Here is an 11,564-nt window from a genome sequence, read left to right on the forward strand (position 1 = left end):
TATTTTATCCTTTCCCTTGCAAATAAAGATGTATCTCCTTATTCACTGCCCTCCCCCACCCTCCCCAAAAGATTCAGAGACAAATGTTGACTCTCGGATTGAAATTTAATAAGCAGGTGAAATGAGGCAGATCGCTCTGGTGGTAACGTGCCGCGAGTTTGCAACAAAACGGGGGCTTGGCGATGTGTCTTGGCATATTCCTTAGATAAAAAGGTCCAGGATGCAAACCTGTGCACTAGGCGTCCTGCCATCCTCACCGAAACCCCCAACCAGGTAAAGCTGGTCATTCCAAAGGCAGGTGCGATGGCCCACGCGCTTCAGCCCTTGGTCTGCGCAGGGGAAGTGGAACCAGGAAGGAGGGGACCTGCCTGTTGGGGAAGAGCAGAGGGTGCTTATTGAGGCGGTACCGTTTTGGCACCATGGGGCTCCTCCTCGTCTTCCCACCTTCTCCCCACCCTCTTCCCCGCCTCAACCAGCCGGCCCTCACGGGTGTCATAGATGTACAGGTCATTGCAGATGGTGTCTCTGGCTCTGGTCAGAGTTTCTCCGCCAAACAGCACGGCAAAGGGCCCCACCACGGAACACGAGTGATGCCGCAGGCCCCGGGGCCCCTGCCGGGACCCCTGCCCAGTGCTCACAAGCCTGGCAAGCTGCTCCCTCAGACGGGGGGCAGCAGGTGGTTCCTCCTTGCGGGAGAAAGAAGGGGTGTTGGCTGGAGGGATTTGGGCCTCCCAGTTTTTGCCCCTTTCCACCCTAACAAGTTGTGAGTCGACAGGTACCCCAAGCTTCCCGTGACTCCAGTGCCCGGCTACTTCTGGTTCAGCCGAGTTGCAGCCCCCAAAGAGCAGGAGCTGGTGGCCTGGGCGGGGCCCGGGAGTTTGGAGCAGGGCAGCGCAGTGACCCGAGCGTGAGGCTGTGTGACAGCCCTCTTCCTTATAGCTGTGGATATGCAGCAGTTCGGGCCTGAGTTGGGTTTTCTGGAAAATACAAGTGCTGTACTGCCCTTTCCCCAGCCCCTTTCTGTGGTGCCAAGCATGGAAAGGAGGCAGGGACCGAGCAGCGGTCGGATGAGAGAGAGAGGGTAGCAGCGGCAGAGAGCGAGCTCGCTGTCGTAGTCACGGTGGGTGCGGGGGGAGGCGGGTGCCGGGGTGCGGCTGTGGCCGGAGTGCTTGCGATTCTGTTCCCCTGCGCTTTTCCAGAGCACAGATGAAGGGACGGGGACGGTGCGGGGCCCGGGGTGCCATACCTGTAGGTGCGGGCGCCGGGGTCCAGCCGTAGCGTGTAGACGCTGCCGTAGCGACGCTGGGTGCGGGTCCCGCCCTCCCGGCCCGCCACCCGCAGCTCGCGGTCGGAGACGCGGGTACAGGTGTGGCTGCTGAGGCCGGCGGGGGGCGGCTGCCGGGGGCCGCGCTCCACGCCTCCCACGCTCCGCGCTCCGTGTCCAGCGCGGCTACGGTGGCCACGCGGCGCGACCCGTCCCAGCCGCCCACCACGCAGAGCCAGCGCCCGCCCACCGGCGCCGCGTCGTGGTGGCTGCGCCGCGGGCCGCCCCGGGCCCCCAGCCGTACGGCCTGGCCCCCCGCCGGGTCGAAGACCACCGTGTCGCCGCTCGGCTCCGCCGCCCCTCCGGCCGGGAGGCCCCCCACCAGGTAGAAGCGTCCCCGCAGCTCAGTGCAGGAATGGAAGGCCCGCGCCAGGAGCGCGTCCCGGGCCACCGGCCGCCAGGTCCAGCCCGAGCCCCCCGGGGGCCCCGCCAGCGCCATGACCCCTCCCCCACCTGCCCCCCAGGAACCGCCCGGGTCCCTGCCACGCGCCGCCGTCGCCCAGCAACCACTGCCGCACTGGCAGCGCGACCGGCTGCAAACCGAAGGTCGCAAAGCACCGGTTACCGTGGAGACCGGGAGACCCGGGTAGCTGAGGGAAGGGACGGTGTTGTCACCGCGGCGACGGGAGCTGCGCGAAGTCCAGAACAATCCTGAAAGACTGTCAGAGGGCGGCCAGGTCCTCAGACGGACCCCCGTTATCAAAGCCGCGAGCTGATGTGAGGTGCAGGCGTGGCTCTGCGGGGGGCGACGAGGGACACCCTTTTCCAATTGCACCTGCCCTCCCCCGGGATGAGTCTGGGGGAGGGGAAGAGGGGGCGTGAAAGTGGGCGTCAGGAGACTTGGGTTCTGGTCCCAGCCGTGCCCCTGACTCTCGGGGTGACCGCGGGCACCCTCACCTTTCTCATTTATAAACTGTGCTGTGGGTTTTCTGTCTCAGGCGTCTTGCAGACGACTTTCCCTGCTAGAGGCTGAAGATCCCGGTGGGCTGGGTGGAAGCGTCCTTTCTGTTCTGGCCACTAGAGGGTGGTAGAGCCTGCTGTCAGCGCACACCGCGCGTGCGTGTGTGTGTGTGTGTGTGTGTGTGTGTGTGCGCGCGCGTGTGTGTGTGTGTGCGCGCGCGCGCGCGTGTTGGGGGGCGGGGTTCGGTTGGGGGTGAGGGGGAATGCCTGAAACTTGGAGAACTTTCCACTACGGTGTCCCGGGAAGAATAATTCCTTATTTCAGCTCGCCTCATAGGCTCGCAAGGAAACTGAGGTGCTGTGGCATCTGGAACTCGAGGTTAAGGGCAGGGAGTTTCTCCCGAGAAGATCCAGGCCAGCAGCTGCCCAGCCCTGGAAGCTGGAGGGGGGCGTAGTGGGGGAGGGGGCAGAAGAACAGAAAAACAAGCATCTGTTACTCCCTGGTATCTCCCTTTAATTCCAGCCAGGTCCCCTGCCCTTCCTCCTGACTCTGTCCCTCCAGGACCCGGTGAGGGACCAAGAGGCCCGGATCCAAGCTGAGGAGTTTGGGCCCCAGGAGCCAATGCAGACAGATTTCTGCCAGCACAGAAACCGGACGTGTGTCCCCAGCCCTGGGCTGCAAATGCGGGTGATGGCTGCTATCGTCGCCTGTGGTCTCCACACATCAGCTCGTGCCCCATCACGCCCCAGAAATGGAGGCACGAGGGAGACCAGGACTGCAGGTGGGGAGGACCTGTGATTCAGGGTCTGATGGTGCGCGTCCTCTGAGCACACATCCTCTGAGCACACAGCATGGCAACAGTATGTGCGGGAAGGCGCGGAGAGACTGGAAGGTTACGAGACCCGTTTCCCACTTGTCCTTGAAGCCGAGAACCAGTAAGAGCTTCGAAAGTCCCCGTCCCCCCCAATTCCAGCTTTCCTGGAGTCTGGCGGAGATGATCCTCAGTTTTACCAGATCATGGTAACGAAATCTCTAGAAAATCCCCAACTGCTAACATCCTCGACTGAAATCTGAAAGCCAGCCTTCTCCCTAAGACTGCTCTGACTGGCTAGCCTCCAACCAGCTAGGATTTAGGCAAGGAGTTGCCTGGGATGAGGGGGGGCGGGGTGGTCATTTCACTTAAGCCTTGTGGGCCTATATGCCCATTTTGTCAGACTCCTTTTCTTTTTTTCTTTCCCAAAGATTTAATTTAACTTTCTCTCTTTCTTTCTTTCTTTCTTTCTTTCTTTCTTTCTTTCTTTCTTTCTTTTCTTTTCTTTCTTTCTTTCTTTCTTTCTTTCTTTTCTTTCTTTCTTTCTTTCTTTCTTTCTTTCTTTCTTCTTCTTTCTTTCTTTCTTAGAGAGAGAGAGCGTGCACTCCAGAGCAGGGGAGGAGTAGAGGGAGAGGGAGGGAGAGAATCTTAAGCAGTCTCCATGCCCTGCATGGAGCCCATCCGTTGGGCTCGAACACACAAACTGTGAGATCATGACCTGAGCCAAAATCAAAAGTCAGATGCTTAATCGATTGAGCCACCCAGGCGCCTCCAAAGATTTTATTTTTAAGTAATCTCTACATCCGAGGTGGGGTTTGAACTTAACAACCCCAAGATCAAGAGTCACATGCTACTGACTGAGCCCGCCAGGCGCCCCTGGCCAGAGTCATTTTCTGCCTCTCCTGGGTAGAGCCGGGAACTCCCCACCCCAGGGGCCTTTCCAGCTTCTCTCTCACAGCTTTGTGTTCCTTCCCTCAGCTTCCACCCTGGCTCTGAGCCCTCAGCGGTTTGCATTTCACTTGGATGTAGAGCCTGAACCCCACATCCTCCTTGGTGGTACCCCCTCCAGGGCCATCTAGAAGCTTGAGGTGTTTAGCCACTGCTGTTCCAGACATAGACCCAGGGGAGGAGCTGCTCAGGACTCCCACCTCCTTTGGTTAGTCTGAACCAAGCCCATAGTTTGGAGGAGGTAGAAAAGAGTCTAGGGGAAAGAAAGAGAGAGAGGAGGGTGGGAGGGAGGGAGGGAGGGAGGGAGGGAGGGAAGAAGGAAGGAAGGAAGGAAGGAAGGAAGGAAGGAAGGAAGGAAGGAAAGAGGGAAGGAAGGAAAGGAGGGAGCCAGGGATGGAGGAAGGAAGGAAGAAATAAAAGACAGGAAGAAAAGAAAAAACACAAGCCAGTCTGCCTTTGTATGACTTATTTTATACCCAGAGCAGCATCTAAAGTGGTCTATGATGACCCTGTCAGTGATCCAGAAGCTGAAGGGGCATTAGGATAAAGTGAAGGGTAGGCCTGACAAAGGACTTTGGGAGAACAGGAGAAGGGCAGCCACAAGGGCCCCTCCTTTTCTGGTCCTGCTTTCACCTGCTAATAATATCCCGGGACGATGTCTGTCCAGGGCTGGGGGCTAGGGCAGATCATTCTGAAAGTCTCACAGTCCTGACCTGATCCCATGAGTTTGGTCCCAGTTGGCCATTTCTGGTACAAGGATGCCCGCTGCCCAGCTTCCCAGTCTCAGATGTCTGTCCCAGCCCCAAATCTGTACCCAATCTGTCTTCAGAAAACTCTCTTTTCTCCTTCCCTTAAATTCAGTCTGGCCCTGGAGCCATCCCCGGTTCTCAGCATTGTTCAGGACACAACCGCCCGCTCAGGACTTGCTCAGTTCCTTCTGCCGATGTGTCCCAGGCTATGCCACCCTTCAGGCCGGCCCGCACTGCCTCTTCTACTGTCCTCTGACCTTTCTACATTTTTCCCCACAGCTCACTCTGGCCAGTTGTCTTCCTGGCTCCCTGCTTCCCTGGCCCTAATTCTGGTGCTTTGCTCTCAGATCAGCCAGAATAAGGACACGGATAAACAGAAAGGCAGAGGAATGGCCGGGAAAAGAGACCGCAAGAGGCCAGATCTTGAAAGCTCATCCGATTGTAACTGTGACCTGAGCTGGAAGGGGTTTGAGAAAAGGTGGACCTGTCAGCAGACGGAGTGGGGGGTGGGGGGCGGCATCAGTCTAACTGGAGGACGGTGGAGAGATGGGGTAAGGATGGGGAATATCTTGAATTTTTGAAAAAAAAATTTAAATGTTTATTTTGGAGAGAGAGAGGGTGGGGACAGAGGATCTGAAGCAGGTTCTGTGGTGACAGCAGAGAGCCTGATGCGGGGCTCGAACTCATGAACCACAAGATCATGAACCTGAGCTGAAGTCGGACGCTTAACTGACTGAGTCACCCAGGTGCCCCCCAAATTTTGAATATTTAAGGGACTTGGCGGTATTGAAGAGGAAACGTCGTTGGGTCCCACTTTTGAGTGGCTGAAACTCAGGTAGATGAGGACACCTAGGCATTCAGAAACTTCTCTTTAGGGTCTTTGTGTCTCTGCTTCAGGCCTTGTCTCAGCGTCTTTGTCTCTGAATTACGCCCCTCCGTTACTCCGTGTGTGTGTGTGTGTGTGTGTGTGTGTTTCTGCCCCAACTCCTTTCTTTCTCCAGGTTTCTACCTGGTCTTACTGTGTGTGCCTTGAGATCTGTCACCATTTCCAAGTCTGCTCTTCCTGCCCCTCCCCCCCCCCCCCCCCCCCCCCCCCCCCCCCACTGAACAGAGGCAACCATCTGACTTTCCTTCAAGGAGCTCTGGAACCTTCCAGGAGTGACCAGGCTTCTCCCCTTTGGCTGTGTTCTAGACTGTATACTCAGTGTGGGGCCCCTGGGCACAGTCAGAGGGTATATTGATGACTAACGAGGACCCGAGGGAGCTCCGATGTTCGGGGCCTTTTCAGGGAGTAGGATTTCCCCACAGGAGACCTTGGAGGGTGGAGGCCTAGGCCCAGGGAGGGAAGCTGACAGGCAAACGGAGACAGATTCCGGTCTTTACTCCTCTATCCTTTCCTTTATGGACCTGATCTTGCAAACTGTCGCAGGAGGGAACTCGCGCTCTGTTTCCTGATCCCTAGTCCTTTTTTTATGCCACTTCTAGAAATGAAGGAGCAACTGAGGTTCAAAAAGGCTTCGGGGTGATGCTGGAGGGCAGTCACTTAGGGGTGCCTGCAAGGGGAAGGCACGCGTGCATCTTGGGGTGTGCGGGGTTGTGGGGGGCGGGGAATGCCCAGCGGGGGAGTGGGGCGCCTGCTCAGCTTGCACCTCTGCCTCCCGGGACTTCTCAAGCTCCCGGCCTCGCTGTGTGTGGGGCTGAAAACCGATGCAGGATGGAGTCCAGGTCTCCCAAGTGTGGCGGGAGCAAGGCCAAGAACGAGTCGTGCTGCCCCAGGACGGCCGGAAACCGGAAGTCCTGGCCCCTGCTTCCTGGGGGCCGGGGAGGGGTGGGGGGCACAGACCAAGATGGAACCTGGGCGCCCGGGACTGGGCCCCTCGACGGCTGTGACGCGTCCTGGCCTCTGACCAGGGCAGGCACGCGGCTGCTGAGTGCTGGCCATGGAAACAGGCCCGCAGGTCTGAGGCCACCTGGGGCTTGGAGGGGAGAGGAGGAGGGAGCTCGGGTTTACAAGACGGACAGGTGAATGTTCCCAGGCCACACAGAAGGAAGATTGTGCCAACAAACTTCAAAAGCAGATGTGCCCTCAAATTACGGGGAGTCCCCAGCTCCTCCCCGTTCCCCCCTCCCCGCCCCCCGTGCCGCGCTCCCCCTTGGCCCCCGTGCTCCGTCAGCTTCGGCCCCTCTCTGCTCCTGTGTCCCCTCGAGAACATCCACCTTTCCCCTCAGGGGCTTCTCCACTCTTCTCGCAGCTCCCAGCCCTTCCAGGCTTCTCCCCGCGCTGGGCCTTCTGGTCTCCTGGATTCGCGGGGCCATTTTCCACTCTGCAGCCGTCCTGCCACCCCCAGCGCCTGGTCCGAGGCGGACACTTGATGGCAGGGCCTCTGGAGGCTTGCTTTCCGCTGGGGCAGCTGCGCCGGGTGGTGACAGGGGCTCAGGCTGATGGCGGGGGGTGGCTGTCTGGTTTGGACAGGCACCCTGCCCTGGGCATCCAGGCCGCTGTTTGGAGGGGAGCAGAAGCCCCAAAGGCCGGGAGCACCTGAAGGTACCCGTCTGGCCCCTGGGGAGCTCCCCCCATGATTCCCCGCAGCCGGGCTTCCCGGGAGGAGCCTCCGCGGTTGGGATGGAGACTGGGAGGATGCATGGGGAGCACCGCTTGGGGTCCGAGCTCTCAGGATCCTGCCTGCCTTTGCTCCTACTTCCTCCTTTGCTGCTACATCTCTCGCTGCTGCTCCAAAGACTCTGCTCTCCGTGAGGGCTCCGACTCTTGTCCTAGACCTGCCAGCACCCACTTCTAGAGCATCCTAAAAGGGCCAGCCCATCCAGAGACAGGGGGTCAAAGAATAAGGGCATCTGTCTCCTACCCCATGCTCGAGGTCCCTGAGTTCATGGTCGTGTATTTGCAGACGCTTGGGGGGTCCAGGGGGTGACAGCCAGCAGGTGGGGCTGCGCACGCGGAGGCCGACTGAGAAACGGAGCCCACGGGCGCGCTTCTAGCTGAGCCGTCGCCCTGGGTGGGTCACCCCAGCTTTAGACCTCTTTAGCGGCAAACAAACCCAGCCCCCTGGGCTCCCAGGGATGTTGTGAGGCAACCAGGAAGTGTGCTTGTCGTTGAAGGACCGGGGCTGGGTACCCGGGATCCCTGGGCCTGCAGAACGGGGCGAATGGGAACAGCAGAGCGCGTGCCAGATGGAACGTTTAGATGAAACCTTCCGGAAAACTGGGTGCCACCATTCTAACAGTGGGCACAGCGAAGCTCCGGCTGCAGGGGTGGGGGGCGAAGGGGTGTCTCCGTGGCGGAAAAGCTCCGGGAACCCCTCCTCTGTGCGGGACCCTCTGTGTGAGGGGGGCAGCCCCGGAAGGAGCAGAAATGAGCTTGAAGCCTCTACCTGAAGGAGCCGCGGTCCCGGGGACGGAATCAAACCCCTTGTCGGGAATCTTCTGCCACAGTGTCGGTCAGCGCCCCCAAAGCCTCTCTGTGCAAAGTGCAGAAGCCAAGGCGACGAGCGCATCGGAAGCAGCTTCGAGTCGCGCAGGGCCACATAGCCGGGCAGGACTGGGTCGCAGGCACGCCGTCCACCCTCGTGCCTCCGACTCGGTCCACTCTGATTGGACTACCCCGTCTCTCCCAAAGCCCAAGGTTCTCCCCCCCACCCCACCCCCGTGTCCGCTCCTCCTCCCCCTCGCTCAGCCTGACCCTCGCTCTCACTCTCCTCGCCACCCCACCCCACCCCTCCTCGTCCCTCCCTGACTCACCTCCCAGTCCCACTGACACAAACAAAACTTTCAGCACGACCCACCCCGACCGGTTTGGCCTAGGTGTGCAGCCTGCCGCGGGGACAGACAGGAGTTGCAAGCGGGTGCCCGGCCACAGGACGGTAAGCACCTGCAGCTCCGCTCGCGGAAACAGCCCTGAGCCTGGACCCGGCACGTGCACGAGGACGCGGAGGGAACGCACGGTGGCGGGACGTGGCGTCTGCCGGCCGACGAGGCCCCCTCCCCCAACGGAGGGGCTCGCGGAGGGCAGGGGCCGTGTGTGCTGCGGCCCCGTCCCCTCCCTGGAGCCTGGTGCTCAGCGGTGCTCACTAAGTGTCCGTAATTGAACTGAGGCAGGCAGGCCCGGTGACGCCGCTCAGACACGTACGCACGTTAACGATGCCACCGCGGCTTGAATTGTTCCCATTCTTCGGGCCCAGAATGTGGGTGGGAGGAAGGTAGGTAGCGAGGCATGAGGGGAATGGGGGTTCGATGGGGAGCAAAGAACGGAGGGCAGGATACCAGGCACTGGCCTAGAAAGGCTTCCGCAGCCAGGATTTTCTTCCAGCCCCAGCCCTAGAATCTGCCTTCCGCAGGACTCATCCCAAAAGAGGGACAGAAAGGCCTGCGTATGAGGGCTTGTCCCCCAAGCGCATGGCCCTTGTGAGACACGCAAGATGGCCCAGGGAGCAGAGAGATTTGGAGACGGATATTTGTTTGGTGAGGGAGGGCAACACTTCGACTTCAACCAGAGGCCTGGCTGGACCACCTTGGGTCCTCGGCCCCAGCGACACCTCGGGCAAGTCCCGCCTCCCGTCAGCCCTCCACATGGCTGGAGCTGGGGGTGAGTGGACGAGGGGCTCACAGACTCCCTGACTGGTTGCACTGTGGCGGGGTTGGGGGCGTATGGTGCATGGGAAGGCTGAGGAGATAGGGGAACCAGAACTGGAAACCCACTGCTGTCCCCCTGCCCCCCCACCCCATGCCTCGGTTTCTCCGGTGGTTTCCCGGACCAGGAGGGGTGAATCCGTGGGAAGGAAACGGTGCGATAGGATCCGAGGTGTGATAATTATAATTATAATACAGGATGCTCCCCCCTCCCATAGCCCCTGGCCCTACCCCACCCCTGCGACACTGCATCTCAAAGCAGCATCGGGGTGAGGCCGCTTCCCCTGGCACAGGTGGGGACCTGAGTCCTAAAGAGGGGAAGGGGTTTGCCAAGGTGGAGGTGGAGAGGAGCTGGGGAGTTTTGGCATGTGGCCTGGCCCTTGAGGAGGGCCTGCCGGAAATAGCCCTTGAAGAAGGGGTCACTACCAAGGTCACTGCCAGGAGTTGGGGTCATGGTCCTGAGGCCAGGGTTAGAGTCCGGGTGACGGCTCAGGTTCGGGAGAGTCGGGGTGTCCCCTTCCCTGGCCCTCCCTGACCACCCTTTCCACGCTGACATCCATTCATTCACAAACGTGCGCCAGAAGGGACAGAAGTGTGTCCTGTGCGGGCCTGGGCGACTGCGACAAAGGTTATAAGACAGGCCTGACTTTCCAGGAGCTCACAGACTACAGCTGCCCGTCCTGGCCCCCGGTTTCACACGTTTAACTGAGTCCCTGGCACGCAGCAGGCCCCAATCCATGTTTCTTGAAACCGAAGCTTACATTTAGTCAAGGAGATAAGATGTGCACAAATTATGGGCGCACAGGCTATAATAAAGGGACTAGCAGAGGCTGGGGAAGGACAGAGGAAGATCCATTTTGGGTGGGAGGCGCTGAGAAAGCCCCACGGAAGACGTGGCCTGTGAGGGCAGCTTTGAAAGATGAATAAGATTGTGACAGAGTTGGGGGTGTGGGGTGTGGACAGCACAGTCTAAGCAAAGTGACCCTCCCTTATTGCTCTCGAACCCTGCTTCCTGCCTCCGGCCAGACAAAAGGGTCCTGCTGCAAATTGTAACCTATATATATATTTTTTTTTTTTTTTCTTTCCTCACATTTAGCTCAGTACTTTTTTCTTTTCTTTTCTTTTCTTTTTTTTTTTTTTTTAGCCCCAGTCTGACAGTGAGCTTGTGGCTTCTCATCACTCAGTTTTCAGGGAGTTCAGAGCCTGCCCCCGTCCTCTGGCTATCCCACATTGGCCAGCAAGGTCTTGTGTCACTTGGCGGCTATATTGTGTGCATCCGGAATGGAAACCCAGGGGCTTACAGGTAGGAATAAACTTACAGGGATACAGGGGCAGAGTATTTGAAATCGAGCTTGACCTTGCAAAGTCCAGACATGTGGTCTTGTCCCATGACCGTGGGATAAGAGGGTAAAATGACCGTGGAGTGTTGGGCTGGTGCACTTTGGGGACTCCTGGCCAGGTGACGAGGAGGCCTTGAAGTGGAGAGAGGATCCAGCGAGGGAGGCCAGGAACCCGCGGGGCTCATTTCTTGGTCAGTCCATCAGCTTCCATATACGGTGGCATTGGGGACGGTGTCACTTAAGCTCCTTCTCGGGCGTCTTGGAACCAGTCCCCTGTCTGAGGATACAGGCGTCTGAGAAAACCGTGTTCCTACCTAAGCTGTGTGTCCTCCAAGGCCGTTCCCCTCCCTGGGCCTCTGTTCTCACCTAAAGCAAGAGGTATATAGGCCAGTCCCATACTTCCCAGTTCTGGCCCTTCTCTGGTTCTCAGCTTCAAAGCCGAGCCCCTGCAGGAGACTGGGGAACTTGGCAAGGCCCCCGGGAGGCAGCGAGGCTGGCTGGGGTGTGGGATGCTTGGGCTCCTTTCCACCCACAAGGGCCTTGCCCCTGTTCCTCCTGGCCTGGTGCCTCCCTCTTTGAGCCACCCTGGGCCTTTTCCTGCCCCGCCCCCCGCACCCTGCCTCTCCCTCCCCAGCCCCTGCCACACTGCACACTGCCCGGTGAAGCCTGGAGCTGACGATGGGAACCCCCCCCCCACCCCCCACCCCCGCCCCGCCGCCACCACCACCACCGCCGGGTCCTTCCCTCCTGCCCTCCCTCCCTGGCGCCCATTAGCTAGCCCAGGCCATGGGGGCGGTGGCTGGTACGTCTTCGTGCCAGGCCCAACCCCCGGAGACGCACCTGTTCT

General features: G+C 59.5%; 1 protein-coding gene across 1 annotated transcript; it reads right to left on the minus strand.

Moving 5' to 3' along the window:
- Positions 1–86: 86 nt before the first annotated feature.
- On the minus strand, positions 87–1,782 carry KLHDC9 (kelch domain containing 9). The gene is given in 5 exon segments (XM_042975784.1): positions 87–368; positions 488–686; positions 780–939; positions 1,247–1,394; positions 1,397–1,782. Coding segments are annotated over 5 exon segments (1,041 nt in total). The 5' UTR covers positions 1,764–1,782; the 3' UTR covers positions 87–201.
- Between the last annotated feature and the right edge of the window lie 9,782 nt (positions 1,783–11,564).

Source organism: Panthera tigris, chromosome F3 (genome assembly GCF_018350195.1).
Source record: "Panthera tigris isolate Pti1 chromosome F3, P.tigris_Pti1_mat1.1, whole genome shotgun sequence".
Lineage (NCBI taxonomy): Eukaryota > Metazoa > Chordata > Mammalia > Carnivora > Felidae > Panthera > Panthera tigris.